Raw genomic sequence first — 26925 nt, 5'->3', positions numbered from 1 at the left:
AATAGGAATCAGCGGTTACACTGATGGATATAAAAACGAGGGGGAACGTTGTGAGTTGCAACTCCGCAACTCTACAGTTATACCCGATACTAAGTCAGTATGGCTCTCCTCCGGCAGACGCCGCTAATATTGAACCACACGACAAAGAGTGCGTGCGAGAGAGACAGAAAATCAGTCTGAGCGTGACGTCGGGCGCTGCGTAGCCACTGAAAATTGACTTCTTGCTTTTGGCTACAAAAATGATTCGATCTGATCCAGATTCAGCAATCTGATAGATATGGTCATTATCTATGATTCTGCGTTTTTAGTTTTCTCGAATGTGCAATATTGTGGATGCAACAGATTTTCGTCTTTTGTGGGGGCGGAAGGGGGTGGGGCGAAATTCTGAGATAAACGTTTTATAGTGAGATCTAACAGAAGTGCGGATACCAAATTTGGTTACTCTAGCCTTAATAGTCTCTGAGATTTGTGGATGCCCCAGATTTTCGGAAGTGGGCGGGGCAAAATTTTGAAATATATTTGTAGCAGTGACATATCACAGAAGTCTGGATCCAAAACATCGTTGCTCTAGCTCTTATAGTCTTTGAGCACTAGGCGCTGAAGGGGACGGACGGACGGTCGGACGGACAGACAGACAGGGCTCAATCGACTCGGCTATTGATGCTGATCAAGAATATATATACTTTATGGGGTCGGAAACGATTCCTTCTGGACGTTACACACATCCACTTTTACCACAAATCTAATATACCCCAATACTCATTTTGAGTATCGGGTATAAAAAGCACTACCCTACGCCACGAGTGTATGTGGTGTATATTAGCGACGCTGAAATACATACCAATTGAGATTGGCACTTAACACACTTTTACTTTATAAACGCACAATATTTCTTTCTTTTTGCTGTATTCAGCTGTTAAGATCTTTTTCCGGTTTTTATTCCTCTTTTTTTTTTCTTTATACTTGGACTGGACAAAAATAGCACGTCTGTCTTCGCCAACAGTTTTTCTTCCAAGAGACCGAGGCTAGATCTGCACAGTCTGAGACCCCCCAGTACAGCGTTAAACTTGAGAATCCTCCATTTTCAAATTGACGCCGTAATTATTTTACAAGTTTCAACTCAAAAAAAAAAAAAAAAAAAAAAACCGCTCTCCTTCGTTTACCTTTTAACTTGAATTAAGGCGGCAAAGTTGAGTAACATAGGGAGACCAATATCCCTTCTTGGTACTTTTCCAAATGTTCCCTTTTGTGGATCCCAGTATTTATACCTTTTTTTTATACGTTACTCTTTCAAACCACTTCAAATCCCGCCTACCAAAATCACACTTTGGGGAAGAAGGACCAAAAGGGTGATTCCCACTTAGAGCGATTTTTAACCATGGTGCTACTGTTTGATATCTTTGGCATGGAATTTGCCGATCAGACGTCCTTGCAGATCCTCTAGCTCGTAAAAGGCTTGACCCAACTGTCGCCTTACCCGGGACTTCACAAAAACGGGAGCCAACTTGGCATTAAATCCTTTCACGAAATTACTTTGCGGGAAATTTCGACGGTAAACCTCCTGTCCCACTCTGAATGATACCTCCTTACTTCGAAGGTTATACGTATTTTCATTTCGTTCGTGCTGAGCCCTCATTGCCGTGCCACGCATCAGGTCAAATGAGTCGTCCCTAGAAAAATGCACCCAACGATCTTCTAACATCTCTAGCTGCCTCAACAACTGATACGTGGTACCATTCGTGATCATCTGTTGCCCAAACGCCAACTGGTATGGACTCGCCTTTACGGCACTGTGCACAGCCGATCTTAACGCACATGCTACTCTCCTTTGCTGCTCATCCCAGTTACCTTGGTCAGTATTTATGTAGGCTTTGATTGCTGCCAAGATAGATCTGTTAACTCGCTCGGACGCGTTAGCCTGCGGAGCGTAAACGGCGGTGTAAGCGTGCTCTATGCCATACTTCTGAAGCAAGGAGTTGAATGCATGGGACTTAAATTGGACGCCGTTGTCCGTTTTCTTACGGGTTTAATAAACGGAAATTTGGAAAAATGATCTAACACCACAAATATCCCGACATTCCCACTACGACTTCTAGGAAACGGTCCCAGAAAATCTACGTAGAGCTTCTGGAAGAACCGTTCTGTTTCCCCCGTTTTTGCTAGTGGCGGTCTTAAAGGTCTATTTGGATGCTTAGTACACTTACAAATTTCACACCGGTTTACGAACTCTTTGACATCTTTTAACAACGTCGGCCAATAATAGTAGCGCCGAACCTTTTCGAGCGTTTTATTTATGTCTCCGTGTGCAGATAGGGCGTGCTCATGGGCCATTTTCAGGACCGAATCTATGAGCCCCTTGGGAATCCAAATTTTCCAACAGAGTTCATCCGCTACCCTTTCGCCTGTTGCGTGCTCGGTGCGACGATATATATGCCTGCCTACCACCTTTACATCTGGCATCTGAGCCTGACTACTCGCTACTTTAGCCCTAAGGGAAACGTAATCCGTCGAACTAAAGTGCTCCGACTCCAAATCGATCCTTTCTTCTGGTTCGATCTCTGACAAATCTGGGGAAAAGACCCGAGACAAGGCGTCTGGAACGATGTTTCGAGACCCTTTTCGGTGGCTAATATTAAAGGAATACCCCTGAAGCTTCAAAGCCCATCTGGCCAGTCTGCTACTCAGATCTGATTGGGACATCAGCCACTTCAAGGAGGCATGGTCGGTTATCACCGTAAATTGATGTCCCTCTACATAAGCGCGAAATTTCTTGATGCTCAGAATGGCAGCTAAGCATTCCTTTTCCGTCACCGAGTAAGCACGTCGGCACTTATTCAATTTTCGTGACATAAACGCAATTGGTACTTCATCGCCCTCTTCGTTTATCTGCATCAGTACCTCCTACTCCTGAGTGACTAGCGTCGCAGTGGATAAAGAAAGGCTTTTCAAAATTCGGTGTGTGTAAGACGGGAGCTTCACACATTGAGTTCTTCAGAGCTGTGAATGCAGCTTCTGCTTCTTCGGACCAAATGAACTGGCGTTTCTGCTTCAGGGCGTCCGTCAGAGGCGCCGCAATAGCCGCAAAATTCTTTATAAATTTGTGGTACCATCCCGTCATACCCAAGAATCGACGCAACTGTTTCACCGCATCGGAGCAGGATATTCCTTAATGGCCTCTATTTTGTCCAAGTCCATGCCTATAATACCGTGACCCACTACATGCCCCAGATAGCGGACCTCAGGCACACAGAACTTGCTCTTCTGTATATTAATTGTAAGCCCCGCTGCAGACAGCTTCTCTGCTACTACTTTTAACACACTCAGATGCCTTTCAAAGGTGTCTGACACTATAAGCAGGTCATCCAAGTATATAAACACTTCGTTTCGAAGATTGGCTGGAATAATGCGGTCCATAAGTTTGAACATAGTAGACGGCGCATTGGTAAGCCCAAACGGCATAACTTTAAACTGGTAAAGCGGCCGTCCAGGCACTGTGAATGCTGTTTTATCCCTAGAACCTTCTTCTAGCGGTATTTGCCAGTAGGCATCTTTCAGGTCGAGGCTAGTTATGTATTCTGCCTTTGGTAACCGGCTTAAGATCCCATCTATGAGCGGCATGGGATACGCGTCCTTCCGAGTCACCTCGTTCACCTTGCGGCTGTCTATACAAAGACGAACCTTCTCCGGCTTCCGGACGAGTACTACCGGACAAGACCACGCACTGTTGGATTCTTCGATGACACCTAGCGCTAACATGCGATCCAACTCCTCATACATTAATTTCTCGATAGCTGGGGACACTGCATAGTGTCGTTGTTTTGTGGGCTTTGCCTCCCCTACATCTATTACATGGGACAACAACGTGGTTTTTCCTAAACCATTATCCGCGAAAGACGGAAGACACTGAATGGTTCTATTCAGTTGTTCTCGTTGCACCTCCGATAAAGGACGTTGGTTTTCTGGCTTCCACACCTCATCGCAATGGTTCACCGTGTCATTAGCACTTCCTTGTGGATACAAATCGGCTGGCAATAAGCCAAATTCGGTCCAAAAGTTAATGCCCAGATACAGAGGCTGCGTTAGGGTTGGAACGATGTATGGGGTAACAGACCTGGTAACACCTTTATAGCCCACTTCCGCTTTAAGCTTCCCCACCACTCTCTGAGACTGCCCACCCGCTGTCCGAACTGTGGATGTCATGGGCTTAAATTGAAATTGGCTTTCAAGCAGCTCGCTGGCCAAATCTCCACCAATGCAACTAATAGATGCCCCTGTATCCATTAATCCAACAAGCTTTCTGTCTAATAATGTGACCTCTGCATATGGCCTGAGATCTTCTGATATTATTGACGATACCAGAGCTTTTTTCTCTAACCTTAGATTTCTGACAAATTCTTCCCGACGTACTTTAGCTCGTGCCTTCCGTTTAGACTCCCTATCCCCTTTTTCTTCCTGTGTTATTTTCTTATTAACTATGGTTAAATTATTGTTTACTATTGGGATTGGGAATTGCGTAGCAGCTTCTATCGCTACTCGGTGTTCGTCGCTTTGGACGCTGATGGTCTGCGTGCACTTTTCAAGGGTGCACGCACTTGGGTGTTTTTTGTTGCTTGGCATTTTTGGCACGACGGCTTGTAAGTGTCAGGCTGGCCACACCCATAGCAAAAAACTACTCGCTCTGCTACGCAATCCTGGTAGCGATGACCATTACCACGGCAGTTCCAACAGACTAAGTTGAACGCTGCTATCTCCCCATCACTTTCGTCTGACTCCTCTTGCCCTGGGCTTTCTACCGCGTGAACCAACCGTCTTGGTGCTGGTCGTGGTCTAGCCACCGGATCTTTACCAACAGTTTGCATGAACAGTTCCCGAGTCTTCACCAAGTGTCTTAACTGTGCAATGCTAAAGATCTTTTCATATAGCAGTTCATGCTGTATCTCCGGCAATAAATTGGATCGGAGTGACTCCATCAGGGAACCTTCTGACAAGGGCGTTGTCAGGGTATCTGCCAGTCGGACAATCGCTTCGTAGAACTCATCAAATGATTCGTTCTCCTTCTGCTTCCTTCGGTCTATTGCAGCTCGAATGTTGACGTCTGTCCTCGCATCCTTGAATCGTACTAACAATGAAGATTTAAGGTCGGCCCAAACGACCGTCCTAACACTCTTATGGTAGCGCCAATACCAGTCACTGGCACTTCCCTCAAAGAGATTGCTCACGTATCTCGAAAGCAACTCGAAATTCCAGTCCAATATTTGGATCGTGGGCGCTTCTACCCGATAAATGAAATCGTCGACGGAAATTCCAGTCCGCCCAGAGAACCTAAGCTTCCAATTGACTAAAATTTGAATAACACGCTCTGGTCGAATATCCACACTCATGGGGGAATTCCTGCTGGCTGTTTCGAAACCCTGAAACCCGGGCAAAGGTGTCGGCCGTCCTGCCGATCCTTCTCCAGCTTGGTTATCCCTCGAAGGAACATCCGCTGTATTTGCCAATTGGCCCATGAGAGAGCTGAGAATACCTTGAAAACCATTAGCGATCGCATTGCTTAGCATCTCGGTTTGTGTCAACGAGGCTTCAGCCATGGCTTCGGCTATCATTCGCTGAAGCTCGTTACTAGGCGGCGGAGCTACCACCACTGGCGGACCAGCTTCCCTAGTTTTCGGCTGATTGGCCGAAGCAGACGTCGAAGCTCCCTGTGGAGCCCCCACATGGGCTTTACTCCTTGTATCAGGCATTTTTGGTACCAATAAGGTTCCGACGGTATCCCCAGCAGTTTCGTCTAATAAATTCAACGTCGATGACTGAAAAGACGTTTTGCAGACAGGACAAACCTTCTTAGAACCCACTTGTGCGCCAAAACAGGCCCTATGGAAAGTGTGACCACAAGACGTGGTAAGGAGCTGAGCCAAATATTCCACCTGAGCCTGGCAGATCAAGCAAACACTTTCTTGTAATTCTTCGTCTGCTAAATTCTCGCAACTGCCAAATACGGGCATAATATAAAATATAAATAATAATAATAAAGTAATTAAATAGATAAATAAAATTTAAGAAATTAATAAAAAAAAAAAAAATACAGTATCAAACAAAAAAAAAACAATCTGCTAGGACCATGCTTAAGGCAAAGGGAATAATAGGGTATATCTATGTGTGTGTATGTGTATGATGTTTCCCATGTACTACATTTACTCAACTACATGCATAAAGAAATTAATAATAACCCACAACTCGTAGCTATAGGCGGTCCGGGTCTTTCGCGGTGGGTAATAGTTTTATACCACGTTTCCATCCAACGATACCAGATACCCAGCCCGATGAGTATGAGTCCATTCACAACTCCTTCCTGGCAAATTGAGGGCTTTCACCCACCGTTCCTGATCGGATAATCCAAACCGGAAAAAACACTTTCTTGTAATTCTTCGTCTGCTAAATTCTCGCAACTGCCAAATACGGGCATAATATAAAATATAAAATATAATAATAAAGTAATTAAATAGATAAATAAAATTTAAGAAATTAATAAAAAAAAAAAAATACAGTATCAAACAAAAAAAAAACAATCTGCTAGGACCATGCTTAAGGCAAAGGGAATAATAGGGTATATCTATGTGTGTGTATGTGTATGATGTTTCCCATGTACTACATTTACTCAACTACATGCATAAAGAAATTAATAATAACCCACAACTCGTAGCTATAGGCGGTCCGGGTCTTTCGCGGTGGGTAATAGTTTTATACCACGTTTCCATCCAACGATACCAGATACCCAGCCCGATGAGTATAAGTCCATTCACAACTCCTTCCTGGCAAATTGAGGCCTTTCACCCACCGTTCCTGATCGGATAATCCAAACCGGAAAAAAAAGGAGCATTCCTCCAGCATTGGCCAGAAGGAACAGGAAGGAAAGGAAGACAAACGAATAAAGAAAGAAAGAACGAAACGAATAGTAATAAGCTCGATGCATCGGGGTGGTACCGGTGGTATATGTACTCATCATTCCGGCCTGCATCCTAGGAGCCCGCTTGGTCACTTACAACGGTGGCAATAGTTTAATAACACACTGCGCTGATCCAGCATAAAGTGATAAAGCCAAAACAAACAAAACAGAATGACAACTAGAATGACACATCTGTCCCGATACTGGTTGGGAATGTAAGGTCACATCTACATTCCACAATTTTCACAATCATTTGGGCCTTGCCGGTTTGTTGTCAGTTGCGACAACTCGGGCCCCACGTTGGGCGCCAAATAATAAACTAACTGTAGCATATTGGATATTACCAAACCTTCACGGAAGGCTGAGCAGGTGATGGTTCGTCTCCCGTCCGGGCACGTGCTTGTTCCGGCTTCCGTCTCATCGGCAAGAAATCATCCCAGAACGGACGGGACACAGCTCTACTCCAACAATCATAATACTGACACAGTAACGTTCATTAAAATTTCACGTGCAAGCGAAGTATCGACACAAATATGTACAAGAGCAAATACACCTAACTACACACACACGGACACATACACACATACAAGTCGTGCCACGGTGTTGTTGTGACCACTCATGCCCACCCTACCATGATCACCGCTCCCGGTTCATCCGGTGATCCCATAAAGAAGGCTCTTACAGCCTCCTATCCAACCCCATTACCCTCCTTTGCCCAGCATGGTCCCCGCATATAGAACTCTAGCCCCGATTCATGTTAGTAGTAGTAAACTAATAAATGATTAACTCTTAATAATACACTTTAGATTGAAATTTAACTTACAAATTGAAAGAAAGGAAGGGTACATATCTCCAGCTTTTATGTTAGGCAAATAGATAATAATAACGAGGTGGAACGTTGTGAGTTGCTGCGGACACCGCAACTCTACAGTTATACCCGATACTAAGTCAGTATGGCTCTCCTGCGGCTGACGCCGCTAATATTGAACCACACGACAAAGAGTTCGTGCGAGAGAGACAGAAAATCCGTCTGAGCGTGACGTCGGGCGCTGCGTAGCCACTGAAAATTGATTTCTTGCTTTTGGCTACAAAAATGATCCGATCTAATCCACATTCAGCAATCTGATAGATATGGTCATTATCTATGATTCTGCGTTTTTAGTTTTCTCGAATGTGCAATATTGTGGATGCAACAGATTTTCGTCTTTTGTGGGGGCGGAAGGGGGTGGGGCGAAATTCTGAGATAAACGTTTTATAGTGAGATCTAACAGAAGTGCGGATTCCAAATTTGGTTACTCTAGCCTTAATAGTCTCTGAGATTTGTGGATGCCCCAGATTTTCGTCCTTTGCGGGGGCGGAAGGGGGTGTGGCGAAATTTGGACACGAAACGGTCAAGGTCCGATATCACAGGAGTGTGGATACCAAATTTGGTTGCTCTGGCTCTTATAGGTTCTGAGATCCTTGAACTCATATTTTGCAATTGGCAAAGCCGACCATGGTTTCATGGTCATGTGTTAGAGAGAGACAGAGCGAGAAAGAATGAAATTGTTTTCTTGATTCTGGCTATAATAATTATACGATCTGGTTGAGATTTTACACTCTAGAACATATAGTCATCCGCTACGATTCTGCGTTTTTGGTTTTATCGTATCTTTAAAAATGTGGATGCCACAGATTTTCGTCCTTTGTGGGGGCGGAAGTGGGCGGGGCGAAGTTTTGAAATATTTTTGTATTAGTGACATATCACAGAAGTCTGGATCCAAAACATCGTTGCTCTGGCTCTTATAGTCTTTGAGCACTAGGCGCTGAAGGGGACGGACGGACGGACGGACGGACAGACGGACAGACAGACAGGGCTCAATCGACTCGGCTATTGATGCTGATCAAGAATATATATACTTTATGGGGTCGGAAACGATTCCTTCTGGACGTTACACACATCCACTTTTACCACAAATCTAATATACCCCAATACTCATTTTGAGTATCGGGTATAATAAATAAATACGCAAAAGGGAATGTAAAAACTGTGCGCCGCGATCGTTATGGCAGGTCAGTTATTCAAGTGCATTAGCGAAAGCAACCGCAAGTAGAAAGCATAAAAGAACGTCAGAGCGACCAGCCTCGCATCTTCCCTTTTGTGCCTTGTTCTTAAGAGGGCTGGTTCTTATGCGCGGCGTAAGCGCTTATGGTTGCCAGCAGGGCATAAGGGAGAGCGCACAGCCTCTCTTAGGCGACGAAGCCTCTGACTACGTGAGGTTTTTTTTTTCCGGTCATGCAATAAATAGTTGCTCATAACAAACAAACTCCAATATTTTATCTTTATGTTTTGGGATCACTTACGGCCTTCCTTTGATTTGTTTTAATAAATGCGTTGAAACAGCGATGAAAGCGCTTCCATGGACTGCGGCAACGTTCCTAAAACGAAAGCTGGAGAAATACTTTTACAAAAAAAAAAACTCACGCTCTCCTCTGCCGTTTAACCGTTGTTCACTTTCGCCCTGTCACACATTCCACTTGCTATTTCTTCCGAACAGAATTTAAAAACACAACCAAAAGAAATTTACTAAGCTAATTACACTAATGACACAATAGCATAAAAATAGGAATCAGCGGTTACACTGATGGATATAAAAACGAGGGGGAACGTTGTGAGTTGCTGCGTACACCGCAACTCTACAGTTATACCCGATACTAAGTCAGTATGGCTCTCCTCCGGCAGACGCCGCTAATATTGAACCACACGACAAAGAGTGCGTGCGAGAGAGACAGAAAATCAGTCTGAGCGTGACGTCGGGCGCTGCGTGGCCACTGCAAATTGATTTCTTGCTTTTGGCTACAAAAATGATCCGATCTGATCTAGATTCAGCAATCTGATAGATATAGTCGTTATCTATGATTCTGCGTTTTTAGTTTTCTCGAATGTGCAATATTGTGGATGCAACAGATTTTCGTTCTTTGTGGGGGCGGAAGGGGGTGGGGCGAAATTCTGAGATATACGTTTTATAGTGGGATCTAACAGAAGTGCGGATACCAAATTTGGTTACTCTAGCCTTAATAGTCTCTGAGATTTGCGGATGCCCCAGATTTTCGTCCTTTGCGGGGGCGGAAGGGGGTGTGGCGAAATTTGGACACGAAACGGTCAAGGTCAGATATCACAGAAGTGTGGATACCAAATTTGTTTGCTCTGGCTCTTATAGGTTCTGAGATCCTTGAACTCATATTTTGCAATTGGCAAAGCGGACCATGAAACCTGTGTGTTAGAGAGAGACAGAGCGAGAAAGAATGAAATTGTTTTCTTGATTCTGGCTATAATAATTATACGATCTGGTTGAGATTTTACACTCTAGAACATATAGTCATCCGCTACGATTCTGCGTTTTTGGTTTTATCGTATTTTTAAAAATGTGGATGCCACAGATTTTCGTCCTTTGTGGGGGCGGAAGTAGGCGGGGCGAAGTTTTGAAATATTTTTGTAGCAGTGACATATCACAGAAGTCTGGATCCAAAACATCGTTGCTCTAGCTCTTATAGTCTTTGAGCACTAGGCGCTGAAGGGGACGGACGGACGGACGGACGGACGGACGGACGGACAGACGGACGGACAGACGGACAGACAGACAGGGCTCAATCGACTCGGCTATTGATGCTGATCAAGAATATATATACTTTATGGGGTCGGAAACGATTCCTTCTGGACGTTACACACATCTACTTTTACCACAAATCTAATATACCCCAATACTCATTTTGAGTATCGGGTATAAAAAACGACAGTCGTTGCCGCCGGCTTCACATCTGGGCACTCCTCGGCACTTCGTATGGGGAAACGAAAATAGGTCGAGACCCAGATCTATATTTCGGGTAGAAATTGGCTGACCGTTTACATAGCTTTAATAATTTCCGCAGAATTGGACGGCCTCCAATATATCGCGGGTCCGTGACACATAAGTGGCTCGCGCCCGCAAAGCGACTGATGAGCCGATCTTTTACGCCTCCCGCTTTGTGCTGCTCGGCCTAGCGCTGGGAATTTTTGGTACGGAGCTGTAGTTGGGCGAGGAGCATAAGTCCCTTGCCGCGGGCGGAGGCCCTAATATCGGGGAAATTGTTGTTGCGAGCTTTCGTATTGGGGTTCAGACAGGTACCCAAACGATTGCCCGAAGTTTAAGCCGGTACTAACCGCCAATCTGAAAAATTAATTTCCTACAATAAAAAGCACTACCCTACACCACGAGTGTATGTGGTGTATATTAGCGACGCTGAAATACATACCAATTGAGATTGGCACTTAACACACTTTTACTTTATAAACGCACAATATTTCTTTCTTTTTGCTGTATTCAGCTGTTAAGATCTTTTCCCGGTTTTTATTCCTCTTTTTTTTTTCTTTATACTTGGACTGGACAAAAATAGCACGTCTGTCTTCGCCAACAGTTTTTCTTCCAAGAGACCGAGGCTAGATCTGCACAGTCTGAGACCCCCCAGTACAGCGTTAAACTTGAGAATCCTCCATTTTCGAATTGGCGCCGTAATTATTTTACAAGTTTCAACTCAAAAAAAAAAAAAAAAAAAAACCGCTCTCCTTCGTTTACCTTTTAACTTGAATTAAGGCGGCAAAGTTGAGTAACATAGGGAGACCAATATCCCTTCTTGGTACTTTTCCTAATGTTCCCTTTTGTGGATCCCAGTATTTATACCTTTTTTTTATACGTTACTCTTTCAAACCACTTCACATAGGACACGGGCCACTAACCAACATCAACACGAAACACACAGCCACTAAAGCAAACAGCCATTAACATTTTCATTGCCTACTTATCGGTGCTGCTGCCCTCGGACTACTTTCATCTCACTCAATATTGGGGTGAGTGAAAGTGGAACCGGGGGTGAGAGCACCGGTAAATGACGATCGGCGATCGGGTCTCTCGAGTGTGGGGGAGAGTGTGGGAGTTGGTGGACATATGAGTGTTCCACCATGAACCTCGTCCGCCACTCTCATCTCGTCCGCCCGCTCGAGAGGTTGTGATCGTCGGACGTTTTTGAAAGCCGTGTCGTGTCGTTTTTCGTGTCGCCATCGCCATTTCCGTTGTCTTGCTGTCTTGCCCTGTACTCTCTTTTTTGTGGTGTCTGTTGTGTGCCGTGCCGTGCCGTGCCCCCGCTGACATGACAAAAAGTCCCTTCCTCCCCACCACCGACACCACTGCTACTACCGACAAGCTTTCTGCTCCCCAATAAAAAAAAACAATAATTGTTAAACACAAACCTAACGAGAGTGTGGTGTTGATGACGGGGCAGCTGCTGGAGGGGCAGATCTGTCGGAGGCGTGGCAGGTACGTGTGATTATTGTGAGTTTTGTCCATATTTTGTTGGTATGCGAATTGACGTCACTTTGTTTTATTTCAGTGGCTGCTCTGGACCTGTGCGGTGAATTGTCAGGAGAGTAGTCAATATATTCCAAGAATGTCGTCAAATTAGCAGCAAAGGTTTGGTCTATTTGTCGTGGCATCTGCTGGTGGGGCAGCTCTGCCGATGGCGTGTAAGGTGAGTACGTATTGGTCATTTTTCATTTTTCGTGGTTATGTGAGTTAATGGTTTCCATCTGTTTTTAGTGGCTGCCTCAGGACCGACTTTTGGGCTCATCAAAAGACGTCAGAGTAGTAGCTATCGTAGGCGTCTATGATCTCCGCTATCTCGTCGTCAAATGAATCGTCGTCCGTCCACAGGTCGTCGCCATCGTCGCTGAGTGCTTCGCAGTCCATATCAGAGTCCTCCGATACGGCTGCGGCGTCAGGTTGTGTATTGGCGGCGGGTCTTGTAGGTGTTGGTGCTGCTGCTGGTGTCTGTGTTGGAGGATTGGCCACTGCTGAGCCACTGCCCTTTGCTTCCGTCAGGTTTGTAATTAATGTGGTAAGTTCTTGCAGTCTTTTCTCTAAGTTTTCAATTTTGACGGCGTACTCTTTCAGGATTTCCACACACTTGCCATCGCATTGGATGGCTGGCTGCTGCTGATGCTGGGGATTTCTCGGTGTCTGGAAACGTTTTGGAGTTGGCTGCACCCGTTGATCGCGCTGGCATTGGCGCCCCTTGGCCTGTGGCTGGGAATGATGGCCGCGATGCTGGTGCTGCTGCTGGTGCTGCCGACCCAAATTGTGTCCGCGCTGCTGCTGTTTTTGTTTTTGTTGCTGCTGCTGCTCATCACTTAGCTTCTGCTGGATCCTGGCCAAATGGTTTTCGGCCGGATTGGCTTGCGCACCTCGGCTATACAAGGGCCTGTGTAACGAGTAACGAAGAGAATCTTCGCACGATGAAGCTGGTGGTCGGCTAACTGAGAAGGAGTACGCGCTCGCTTCCACGGCTGATCTCTGGTCGGAAATGGGGATGGGTCCTTTGGGGTAACCCTCCAGTTAGGTTGCTTCGCTCCTGCTGGTATTATTTTATTAAAATTCGCGTACTCTTTTTGGGAATGGGAGGGGGACAGACAAGGAAAGTATCGTTAGGGGTACGGAAAGTATAGTGGGGCAAAGATAGTGCAGAGAAGGAGTAGGGATCTACCACCGCGGCGGACATCTCTGTTTTGCTGCCACGGAGTCGTGCCACGCCCACCCTACCATGATCCTGAAAGAGCCAATAATAATATCAGGATCCCTGGAGTGTCCGGTATTGGTCATCCTATTTCGCTCACGAGCGGCATGGTTCCCCCAACTGCGGTAACGTCTAGCACATATTCATCTTAACAATCATTTTATTAGAAACTATATTCAGATACTATATTCATGTTACAAGAAAAAAAAAACACCAACCGAGAACTCCAAGACAAGGCTAAATGGACAAAAGGAGGAACGAAAAGCGTCACAAGAGATATAGCTATTATTACTAGGGAATATTTAGATAAATAAATACGATAAGTGTAAATAGTTATAAGTGCATATACGATATTTTATAGTGCGATATAAACTAATGATTTTTCCTTAGATAGAAAGATAATACTATAGCGCAATATAGGTACACATGTCCCAGCACATCGGCTTCAGGGAGTAGTTGGACATACTATTCGTTCTACCAAGCGTATTGTAAAGGCAGAAGGCCAATCAGCTGTGACTACTTTAAAAGTGTGAGGTCAACGACCGACAAACAGCTCTAGCAAAAAAGAACGAAGCTTTTGCCACGCTCGCGGAATTTTGGGAGGCAATAAAATGTAATGTTGTTGGTATATTATAAAGCTCACTCAGTTCTTGTTTGTGTTCCCGCGGCGAAAGATCTTTCGTAGCTGGGCGTGTGGCTGTGTGTGGGTGCATTAAACTTTTACCTGCAAACCAAAAACAAAATCGTACAGCGCGTTCTGCATGGCATAAGCTCGCGGAGGGGACCCGGCCGAGCGGACGCTTTTAAGCTCAAACTTTTAAGCTTTTATCAAATGCATTTTCAAACTTTCCATGTGTTGGTGGGTTTTTTTTCTGGTTTTTTTTTCTGTTACAATTAACACTAAGTATATCCAACTACACAAAAACAGACATATCAACGGACTGCGAGGTTCAAGGGAATGCGAGTCACGGTGGGATCTTACTGGCCTCAGTGGCTTTCAGTGGGCGGTGTATACATATGTATGTGAGCACATCTCTTACAGTTTTCATTCAGCCTACATAATGACACTAACGTGCACATAAAACAAACGCTGGCCTCCACTGCACTTTAAATAAACGTTTGGAACAGTAAGGCCGAATCACGAGAAGAACAAGAGTGGCGATACCACTAGGGGTCGCCGGGAGGTTATGTACACACGTGGTGCACTATTTTTTCCCGCCCGGTAGGAACATTTAAGCGGCTTCGGGCCTACGCTGACTGCAAGCACCGGTTTCCGTTTCTTGGCCCGGTTTTGAATGCGAAACGGTTACGCCACTTCGCCGCACTAAGCCCGTTCAGACGGCTGTCCTCGTCTCGCGCAGCCAAAGTTCACTGCCCGCGACTTGGTGGATCAGCTGGTTCGTAGTGCGGGGGCTTAAAGCTCGGGCTGCAGCTTTTGGATAATTCCCAAACTAAGTGCCGATTCTAATGTGGAATTTGAAAATACTGATCAGGCTACTTTTTCTAACAGTTACTCCATGCACATATTTACCCGGTTGGAACTGGCACTGCGAAAATAGGGGGATGGGGTTGAGGTGCTAATTCCTTCTTTCTCCAGGTGTTTTTTTTTTTTTTTTTTTTTGTGTTGGGGCTGCTCACCTCCAAGCGGAAACTACAGAAAAAGTCGGAAAATCTAACTTCGAGGCTCCTAGCACTGTCGAAGGCCGGTACTCACGTTTTCGATTAGAGCCCAATCTGCTTTCTTGGGTTCTTTTTTCCCGATCGAGTGCACTTTGGTTTCACAGCACGGTTATTTACGGCGGTTTAATTTTATTTTTATTATTTTTTTTTTCTCACCGCGCAACTGAATGCTTGTACGGCCACGAGGAGAAAGAAAGATTTGGGCGGATCTACTGACCAACAAAAATTTTGTTCTCCGGATCTGCCTTTGCACGATCCTTCGCCATTCACTTTGAATGGTTATGGACATGGTGGGGAGATTTTTTGTTCGTTTTTAAGCATATTCTTCATGTCAACCCTAGATGGCGCTAGACCTCACACGACCAGGAACATTTAACATGTAACACCACAACAAGAAATTAAGCCAACCTAACTATACACTAACTATGGGGACTAAACTTAATAATTAATAAGTATCTCGGTGAGGTGTGATATATACTTGTATAAATAATACAATATATATAAATATATTTATATATATATTATATACATAAATATATAAATTGTACAAATACCATCGGGCATACTTTCAGGCGAAGAACACAAATATGCTTTCCTATCCGCCCGACAAGCGACCACTACAAATCCCCCCGGCCAAGATCACACTTTGGTGTTAATCACATCAAAGGGTGATAGACGCTTGGAGGAAAACCGTTAACCTGTATTAGGATGGTCACTGCTTTATGTCTTTAGCGTGGTATTTTCCGATAAGTCTACCTTGAGGATCTTCCAACTCGTAATAACTGTGACCAAGCCTACGTTTTATTCTAGCTTTTACAAAAGTAGGAGCTAGTTTTGCGCTGAAACCTTTAACGAAATTGCTCTGCTGAAAGTTGCGTCTGTAGACCTCCTGGCCAACTTTGAACGCCACTTCACGACTTCGAAGGTTGTACTGCTGTTCGTTTCGTTGGTGTTGTTTTTGTATCGTTCGTTGGGCTGTTTTTCGAATCACATCAAACGAATCTTCCCGGCCAAAACTCACGGTACGATCTTCTAAGACCTGCAAATTTCGTAAGAGCTGATAGGTGTCTCCATTGGTGATCATGTGCTGTCCAAATGTAACCCGATAGGGGCTGTCGTTTATGGCTGAATGCAGACTAGATCGTAAGGCACAACTAATAGAACTAAGCTGCTCATCCCAATTAGTTTGATCTGGCTTGATGTAAGCTTTAATGGCGGCAATAACGGATCTGTTAACGCGTTCCGATGCGTTGGCTTGAGGTGCGTACACAGCCGTATAAAAATGCTGCACATTGTACTTTTTCAACAGCGAATTGAAGTGATGGGACTTAAATTGTACTCCATTGTCGGACACAACCACTTCGGGTACCCCGAAGCAATGGAATAGGTCCTCTTCCATGAATCGAGTTATCGCCTCCGCTGTAAATTTCTTTACGGTTTTAAAAACGGATATTTTGAAAGATGGTCCAAAACAACGAAGATACCGATATTTCCGGATTTGCTTCGTGGATATGGACCCAGGAAATCCACAAACAACTTCTGAAACACTCGTTGAGTTTCCTTCACTGGAGCTAATGGGGGTCGTAACGAACGATTCGGGTACTTGGTGCACTTGCAGACCGAACAGCTGTTTATGAACGCTCTCACATCGGTTACTAAACTTGGCCAATAATAATAACGTCGAACTCTCTCCAACGTTTTATTAATGCCGCTATGAGCTGCAAGCGACTGTTCGTGACTCTGTTTTAGTACATCGGACACCAGCTCCGTTGGAACCCACAGCTTCCAACACAGGTCGTCAGCGATCTGATCAGCAGCCGCGTGTTCTGCTCGCCGATATATGAGATTATCGATCACCTTAATGTCTGGCATCTGTGTCTGGTTGCCTTTAATTTTTCGAATTAGTTCCAAATATTCTGCCGACTTGAAGCAATCAGACTGCAAGTCTACCAATCCATCGCAGCTGAATGCCGATAGATCTTCGGTGTGCACCCGCGACAGAGCGTCTGGGACAACATTTTGGCTACCTTTGCGGTGGAAAATTTTGAAGTTGAACCCCTGCAATTTGAGAGCCCATCTTGCCAATCTAGAACTTAGGTCCGATTGTGACATTAGCCACTTCAATGATGCATGGTCGGTATGGATGGAGAACTCGTGTCCTTCCACATAACCTCGAAACTTCTTCACACACATTATGGCTGCCAAACACTCTTTCTCCGTGACTGAATAGTTTCGCTGACACTGATTCAGCTTGCGAGACATGAATGCGATTGGGATGTCATTACCATCGCTATCCGTTTGCATTAACACGCCGCCAACTCCGGTGTGGCTGGCATCGCAATGAATGGCAAATGGAATGGTAAAGTCGGGGCTATGTAGGACTGGTGCCTCGCACATTTGGTCTTTTAAACTTTCAAACGCCCTTTGCGCTTCGTTGGTCCATACAAACGATCGACGTTGCTTTAGTGTATCTGATATTGGGGCAGCAATTCCGGCATAGTTTTTAATAAATTTATGGTACCATCCAGTGGTTCCCAAAAATCGTCGCACTTGCTTCACCGATCGTGGCACTGGAAACTCCCGAATAGCAGCAACTTTTTCGGGATCCGTTTGTATCATCCCATACCCTATCACGTGGCCCAGGTATTTCACTTCCTTCAGGCAAAATTTGCTCTTCTCTACGTTTATCGTCAGTCCAGCTTGAGACAGTCGGTCGGCCAGCGCTTTCAACACGGACATGTGCTTCTCGAAGGACTCCGAAATCACCAATAAGTCGTCGAGATAAATGAAAATCTCATTTCGCAAAGATGGTGGGATAACTTTATCCATCAGTTTGGACATGGTCTGTGGGGCATTGCATAAACCAAACGGCATCACCGTGAATTGATATAGCGGCCTCCCAGGCACAGCAAAAGCCGTCTTCTCCCGAGCCCTTGGAGTAAGCGGAATCTGCCAGTAAGCATCTTTAAGATCGATGCTTGAAATGAACTGCGCTTTTGGAAGTCTACTTAAAATGCCATCAATGAGGGGCATAGGGTAAGCATTTTTGACTGTTACTCCGTTAACTTTCCGGCTATCAAGGCAAAGGCGAACCTTACCTGGCTTACGCACAATTACTACCGGGGAAGACCACGGGCTATCTGATTCTTCAATCACCCCAAGGCCTAACATTCGGTCCAACTCTTCGTATATACATTTTTCGACTGCAGGCGACACTGCGTAGTGGCGTTGTTTTATGGGCCGCGTCTCGGAAATTTCTATGTCATGTGTAAGCCAGTTTGTCTTTCCTAATCCTTTTTCGGCAAACGAAGGGAACATCTGTACTATCGCTACTAGTTCCTTCTGCTGTAATTCCGACAAAGGTATTTGCATCGGGTTGTCAAAGTTTATAGCCGCCAAACTGTTGTTATTCGCTTTGCTCATTAAGAAGAACGGCAGTAGATTAAAGCTTCTCCAAAAGTCTATTCCTAGATATAACTCCTGCGATAACGATGGTACAAGATAAAGACATATTCGTTTGGAATTTCCACGAAAGCAAATGAGTGTGGAGATCCTACCTAGAATAACTTGCTTTTTCCCATCTGCGGTTCGCACGGCTGACTTCATCGGCTTGACCTCAGGGTTTGTTCGAGATAACTCTTCTGCAAATTTACCCCCAAGGCAGCTGATTGAGGCGCCTGTGTCCATTAATCCACTTATCGTCTTGCCAAACAGAGTGACATTGGCGTAGGGTCGTAGGTCAGTGATATTACTAATAACAGAGGCTAATAATGCTCTGCGCGCATTTTTACTCTGCGTGCGGAACAGCTTCCTACGCTTACGGTCTCGAGTTTTGCTAGGCGCAGGGGTCGTTTCCTGATCGTCGTCCTGTACTGGTATCATAGTGGTCGTTATCATGTCAGGAGGTAGGGGGAGTGAGCTTGACGTAGCCCCGGTTACTCCGTATTCGTTGCCTTCGACACTAACTTGCGTGCACTCGATATCGGTGCACGAGCCAACTCGTTTTTTGACGAGCTACATTTTCGGCACGATGGTTTATATGTGTCCCGCTTACCACATCCATAACAGAATACTTTACGCTCTGCTTCGCACTCTTGATATCGGTGGCCTTGTTTATTGCAATTCCAGCAAGAAAGCGTCATCGCGTCGATATCAAAAGCGTCAGCTTCTTCCGAATCGGCTTCTGCCAGACCTTCTGTCTGGATGGACATTTCGTTCACCTGATTGCGAGGAACAAATCGTCGAGTAGCCGGGATTGGCTTAGCAGTATTTTCGATGAACCTTTCACGCTTGCGGACCACTTGTCGCAACTGCACAATGTTCGGTATGGGCACATATAAAATCTCATGTTGTATCTCATTGAGCAGATTTGCTCGCAACACCTCTAACAAGGACTGCTCGGTCATCGGCTGCACGAGCTTGTCTGCAAGCGCCACTATGGCCTCATAAAAACTGTCAAACGGTTCGTTGACTTTCTGCTTCCTCTGGGTGATCGCGGTTCTGATTTCTAAATCTGTTCTGCCGTCCGAAAACTGCGATCTCAGAGCAATACAGAGATCAATCCAGCGCACTCTTGGTACGCTTTTATGATACCTCCAGTACCATTCACCCGCGCTTCCTTCGAACAGGTTGCTCGCGTAGCGAGATAACAATTCAAAATTGCTATCTAATGGCTGGGTGGTCAGAGCTTCGACGCGATACAAAAAATCATCTATTGACATAGATGAGCGCCCTGAGAATCTCAACTTCCAGTTCGCGATTATCTGGCTAATCCGATCCGCGCGCAACTGATGTGATTGCTGCGACTCGGGTGGGGCTGACAAGTTAGTCGGTCGCTCGGACGCTGAGTTTGGCAATGCTGCGTTTTCCCTGGCGGATAACCTAAAGAGTTGCTCAAAGGATTGATTTGACCTAACGGGAGAGGACTGCCTATGGGCTGGGTGTACCCTTTCCGTTGGAACTGGAGCTGCATTCTGGAGCGACAATCTTTGAAACCCCGCTTCAATCGCGTTAGCTAGCATTTGAGTGTGCTGTGCTAGTGCGACTGTCACTGCGTCCGCAATGGTCTGTTGCAAGCTACCATCCGTGGCTGGCAGACCCGTTCGAGCTGCTGAAGCTGACACCACTGCTGCCGCAGAATTTGGCGGTTGGCCTCTAGGACGATCTGGAGCGGCCATTGGACCGGACACACTAGGCCCTTCGGGTTGACTAACACTTCGGACCCCACTCTGCATATTGGCAGCGGATAATTGGTTTTGCTGTGATTTAAGTGTTTTCGAACGGGATCTGGTCACTGCAACTGCCCCTGGTTGGCTGCCTGAGGCTTGAGCTGCTTCTGCACACTGGACAGACTTTCTTATTTCCTGAACGTGCACTAAAGCAGGGGTGATGGAAATAATGGTTACAGCTGGTAGCTAATAGTTGGCCTGGGTATTCGACTTCTTGCGTGCATACACAGCAAAAGGTTTCGCTCTCTTTTGGCTGAATCCTATAATCCGGGCTTCGGTCTACCGGCATTGTAAAGTTATCCTATATATTAACTAGCTTTAAGCACGTTCCTATAAATCAAGTTCAGACAAATATTAACAAAAAAAAGAAACAATAATAACGGGGAAAGCAAAAAAAACGATCTTTGATAGAGAGATTTTGGGGGAAACCATGCAACCCTTTCTCTCCGAAAGGTTGCCAATAACTATGCGTGGTAGAGCGAAAAAGGGGGAAATAAAGAAAAGGTATCTTCGGCAATCGTGACCCAAGTAGTAGCTCTAGGCCCCTTCCTGTCTGCGGCGAACGCCTAAACATAGGGACGGACGACGTTCTTGCCCGCGTGCCCATACCAGGATCACGACGGTGTTCGTCAGCCGCCCATCGAGGAACATTACCGAAGCGGCTACGGGGAGTTTGTAATAGTCTCTGCGTGCTACGACCTATACCTTTTTCGCAGCCATTATCGGTCCGGGCCGGAACCGTAGCACGAAGAAACGCACCAGCACCAGGGGTACCACGTTCGGCCGGCGATAACCTGCTGTATAAATCGGCGCACGAATAGACCAATCACTAGAAAGTAGAGAGAGAAACAAAAGACGGAGGCACCCTAATAACCCCGATTCGAGTTGAGCGGCAACAAAAAAATAATTTTGATTCTTCTAGCTGACTCCGGCGACAACTGAACCAAAGCTACCCAAGGTACCTGTCAATTTCCAAGGGATACGGGCGAATGTATTCACTAATATGCTTCTGTATAGCGGCAGGTCGTAGATTTACTCCACTAATAACCCTGTGTCCAGCCAACTTCCACATACCAGTGAATCCATCTAGATTTCACTGCTATGGCATATACTGCTCGGCAATAAAGCTATGGTGAAGCTATTATCGATTCCAGAGCAGCTTACCATCGAGCAAGGGTTATGGATCATACTCCGATGCGGGCTAACCGTTATCGGAAACTAATAAGCATCCACCATCACAGGATCCAATTCCAGGACAAAAGGAAGGCTTTAAGGAAGGGGGGTGGGAAACAGGGAACAAAAGTCTTAAGCCAGTGCATGACTATGCCCTGCTCGCAGGTGTTATGGACTTTCTCAACAATTTTTCTGCTTCGGGGTCAAGTTTGGCTGGGGTCACACACAACCATATAAGTTAATGTAACTCCGCTTTGTAACGTTTACAATTACGTCAACCCTGACCTTCAGGCCTTTCGGCCCCACGTTGGGCGCCAAATAAAATAATTATTACTGTAACGAGTAACGAAGAGAATCTTCGCACGATGAAGCTGGTGGTCGGCTAACTGAGAAGGAGTACGCGCTCGCTTCCACGGCTGATCTCTGGTCGGAAATGGGGATGGGTCCTTTGGGGTAACCCTCCAGTTAGGTTGCTTCGCTCCTGCTGGTATTATTTTATTAAAATTCGCGTACTCTTTTTGGGAATGGGAGGGGGACAGACAAGGAAAGGATCGTTAGGGGTACGGAAAGTATAGTGGGGCAAAGATAGTGCAGAGAAGGAGTAGGGATCTACCACCGCGGCGGACATCTCTGTTTTGCTGGCACGGAGTCGTGCCACGCCCACCCTACCATGATCCTGAAAGAGCCAATAATAATATCAGCATCCCTGGAGTGTCCGGTATTGGTCATCCTATTTCGCTCACGAGCGGCATGGTTCCCCCAACTGCGGTAACGTCTAGCACATATTCATCTTAACAATCATTTTATTAGAAACTATATTCAGATACTATATTCATGTTACAAGAAAAAAGAAACACTAACCGAGAACTCCAAGACAAGGCTAAATGGACAAAAGGAGGAACGAAAAGCGTCACAAGAGATATAGCTATTATTACTAGGGAATATTTAGATAAATAAATACGATAAGTGTAAATAGTTATAAGTGCATATACGATATTTTATAGTGCGATATAAACTAATGATTTTTCCTTAGATAGAAAGATAATACTATAGCGCAATATAGGTACACATGTCCCAGCACATCGGCTTCAGGGAGTAGTTGGACATACTATTCGTTCTACCAAGCGTATTGTAAAGGCAGAAGGCCAATCAGCTGTGACTACTTTAAAAGTGTGAGGTCAACGACCGACAAACAGCTCTAGCAAAAAAGAACGAAGCTTTTGCCACGCTCGCGGAATTTTGGGAGGCAATAAAATGTAATGTTGTTGGTATATTATAAAGCTCACTCAGTTCTTGTTTGTGTTCCCGCGGCGAAAGATCTTTCGTAGCTGGGCGTGTGGCTGTGTGTGGGTGCATTAAACTTTTACCTGCAAACCAAAAACAAAATCGTACAGCGCGTTCTGCATGGCATAAGCTCGCGGAGGGGACCCGGCCGAGCGGACGCTTTTAAGCTCAAACTTTTAAGCTTTTATCAAATGCATTTTCAAACTTTCCATGTGTTGGTGGGTTTTTTTTCTGGTTTTTTTTTCTGTTACAATTAACACTAAGTATATCCAACTACACAAAAACAGACATATCAACGGACTGCGAGGTTCAAGGGAATGCGAGTCACGGTGGGATCTTACTGGCCTCAGTGGCTTTCAGTGGGCGGTGTATACATATGTATGTGAGCACATCTCTTACAGTTTTCATTCAGCCTACATAATGACACTAACGTGCACATAAAACAAACGCTGGCCTCCACTGCACTTTAAATAAACGTTTGGAACAGTAAGGCCGAATCACGAGAAGAACAAGAGTGGCGATACCACTAGGGGTCGCCGGGAGGTTATGTACACACGTGGTGCACTATTTTTTCCCGCCCGGTAGGAACATTTAAGCGGCTTCGGGCCTACGCTGACTGCAAGCACCGGTTTCCGTTTCTTGGCCCGGTTTTGAATGCGAAACGGTTACGCCACTTCGCCGCACTAAGCCCGTTCAGACGGCTGTCCTCGTCTCGCGCAGCCAAAGTTCACTGCCCGCGACTTGGTGGATCAGCTGGTTCGTAGTGCGGGGGCTTAAAGCTCGGGCTGCAGCTTTTGGATAATTCCCAAACTAAGTGCCGATTCTAATGTGGAATTTGAAAATACTGATCAGGCTACTTTTTCTAACAGTTACTCCATGCACATATTTACCCGGTTGGAACTGGCACTGCGAAAATAGGGGGATGGGGTTGAGGTGCTAATTCCTTCTTTCTCCAGGTGTTTTTTTTTTTTTTTTTTTTTGTGTTGGGGCTGCTCACCTCCAAGCGGAAACTACAGAAAAAGTCGGAAAATCTAACTTCGAGGCTCCTAGCACTGTCGAAGGCCGGTACTCACGTTTTCGATTAGAGCCCAATCTGCTTTCTTGGGTTCTTTTTTCCCGATCGAGTGCACTTTGGTTTCACACCACGGTTATTTACGGCGGTTTAATTTTATTTGTATTATTTTTTTTTTCTCACCGCGCAACTGAATGCTTGTACGGCCACGAGGAGAAAGAAAGATTTGGGCGGATCTACTGACCAACAAAAATTTTGTTCTCCGGATCTGCCTTTGCACGATCCTTCGCCATTCACTTTGAATGGTTATGGACATGGTGGGGAGATTTTTTGTTCGTTTTTAAGCATATTCTTCATGTCAACCCTAGATGGCGCTAGCCCTCACACGACCAGGAACATTTAACATGTAACACCACAACAAGAAATTAAGCCAACCTAACTATACACTAACTATGGGGACTAAACTTAATAATTAATAAGTATCTCGGTGAGGTGTGATATATACTTGTATAAATAATACAATATATATAAATATATTTATATATATATTATATACATAAATATATAAATTGTACAAATACCATCGGGCATACTTTCAGGCGAAGAACACAAATATGCTTTCCTATCCGCCCGACAAGCGACCACTACACCTGCGGGTGTTGGGCGTTGCTGCTGCAGCTGGTGTTGGTGCTGCTGGTTTGGCCCCCTGTCTGTGCGTCCGAGACGCATTGGTTGGCCAGTTGTTTAATGGCAAGTATTGCCTCATGGCCGCCATCCGCCTTGGGCTGAATTTCAACCTCAAATATGTTTAGAGGCCTCCCATTAAAACGGTGCTTTAATCCTCGGATAAGCCGGGCAGTAAATCCCAGCCGTTCCAGCTCCTCAGTAATCCAGCTGCTTGGCGTAGTGTGGTGTAAATGCCGCACTATTACACGGTAGCCCCTGTCGCTGCGCGGCTGGTGTGTATGGAGTTGGGTGCTATCTTCAGCAAGGGCGTTCTGTATGGCGTTGTATGTTGCCATGTCATCGCACTGGACTTGAGTCCACTGTTGGCCATGGATTTCGTCGTAAATTTCCCCACATTTGGATTGATGGTCAATTTATTTATGAGGGGTACAATTGCAGGCACCAGGGGCAGGAAGAGTGTAGTGACCTTGGTACTACGTATTGGCGGTTGGACGGGCGTTAAATTTACATTAATGGCTGGCTGATGTTGCGGCTGATGGTTGTCCGTCTCCATCTGTTGACGTTCAGACTCCATGCTTTGTGGCTCCCTATGTTGTTGGACCTCACACTGTTTATTTGGCGGTGTGCATATTTGACCAATCGTCGGCGTCTCTTGCTCTGACTCTATCTGTCGGGTCTTATGATGCAGTCTTTTGGCAAATTGGCTCTTAAACATAGGCGTGTCCAGTGTCAGGCAGGTAAAGTCGTCATTATCTGAATCCGTTTCGATCGCCGCGCATCTTCGTTTGAGCGGCGAGCGAAACGAATTTGTAGTCAAGTTGGCCTTTGCTATAGGGGTAAGGGGCAGGGGCGAGGGCATCTCATTGTCCAATAGCGGGGGCACGCTATTTAGCCATTCTTTTACCAGCTTTATTCTGGTATTAGGCCTTGTCAGTGCATTATGCTCGTCCGCCTGAGTCAAAGTAGGCAGCAAGCATTTTCTGCTTCTGCTAGTGTTGGTGCTTTTAGCTGTCGTCAAACGTTGTTGCTGTTGCTGGTCATTGTTTTGCTGTATGCCGTTTATAGTTTCGGCATAAGTCAATGTGTTTGTTTTTGTTTTGGTATTGGCGTAGGTCAGGGTAGCTTCGTTTGGTTTGCTGTTCGTGTTTGTGGTTTGTTTCGGCGGGAGAGAGCAAGCATCTCTCTTTTTGTCATAAGTGCGTGTGTGCATGTTTGGCGGCATTTGTGTGTCGTATGCAGCGGCGGCGCCTTGGCCTGATCCAGCAGGTTAGGGGAGCCAGTGTTACGTTACGCTATGGGGTCTTTATTGTACCGATACTTATATTAGCATATTAAGTACAATGTATTAGGGCTGTTGCTTATTATAGATGGTCTGTAAATAGCCGCCTACGAGCTGCTGTTAGCAGTCGTAGGCAACAAATACAGTGCTTTTTTACAGCACGAATTCTCCTCTGCCGGCAGTGCTGCTGGCGCAATCATAATTCTGAGGTAATCTCTCCACTTTGGCAGCAGTCCGTTTGCCAGAGGGGGGAGAGGGAGTGGGTAGAGCTAAAGCATAATACTCTTGACTATAAATTAATTTTAAATTTAAATTATCGACTAAGGGGAAACATTGTGGTTGCCTTACATTGGCAGAAAAGGGAGATTATATATGTACATATTTTTCTTTTTCTATATCTTGACTTCTATTTGTTTTGTTTGTTTTCGTTTCTCCTCTGCCCACTGGTCCGGGGCAGCCAGAGCTATTGCTTGTCAATTGGAGTAATTAGTGCTAGTATTATACATTACTGGCATAAGAATTAGCCTGGATGCTAGCACTGACTGCCATACTTGCCTCCCTGGAAGAGGCTGGGAATGACTCGCTGGCTGCCTTGTGCGGAGTGCATCGGCATAGCTGCTCATCTGAGCTGGAGGAGCAGGAGCTCTTGCGCCTGAGCGCGATCGCCGGTGGCCCGGCTGCTGCAGTGCTGGAAAGCCCTGCTGGTTCATGACGGGTGGCTGGCGGGGACGCCGCAAACCCTGAGCGGCGGGTAAGGTAGGCATTGAAAGTTTACTCAACATCCTGTTGGTCTTTTCTAATCCGTTATTCCTTCTGTTGCAGTACTCTTTGTATTTGATGCAGCCACGGTAGCTGGCAACATGGGGACCATTACAGTTGGAGCATTTCGGCACATCCTCCCGCTTCTTGGGGCAGTCCTTGGGGTCATGCTTCTCCCCACACTTCAGGCATATGACTGCTCGGTTGCAGTAGTTCTTGGAGTGCCCAGACATCTGGCACTTGTGGCACTGGGGAACGCCTGGCGCGCGTATGGGCTTCTCGACCTTGATCCTTTGGC

At 45.7% G+C, this 26925-nt stretch overlaps 1 protein-coding gene across 1 annotated transcript; it reads right to left on the bottom strand.

Annotated features, from left to right (window-relative positions):
- Positions 1-12394: 12394 nt before the first annotated feature.
- Positions 12395-25630, bottom strand: LOC117195191 (transcriptional regulatory protein SEF1-like). Its single transcript, XM_033399832.1, has 3 exons — positions 25610-25630; positions 24553-24608; positions 12395-13213 (listed from the first exon to the last, which is right to left on the bottom strand). The coding sequence occupies exons 1-3, from the start codon at positions 25628-25630 to the stop codon at positions 12583-12585; spliced, it is 708 nt and encodes a 235-aa protein (XP_033255723.1). The 3' UTR covers positions 12395-12582.
- Positions 25631-26925: the final 1295 nt, after the last annotated feature.

The sequence above is a fragment of the Drosophila miranda genome (assembly GCF_003369915.1).
Source record: "Drosophila miranda strain MSH22 chromosome Y unlocalized genomic scaffold, D.miranda_PacBio2.1 Contig_Y7_pilon, whole genome shotgun sequence".
Classification (NCBI taxonomy): domain Eukaryota; kingdom Metazoa; phylum Arthropoda; class Insecta; order Diptera; family Drosophilidae; genus Drosophila; species Drosophila miranda.
The sequence above is the reverse complement of the archived record's forward strand: the minus strand, read 5'-3'. Positions and strand labels throughout refer to the sequence as shown.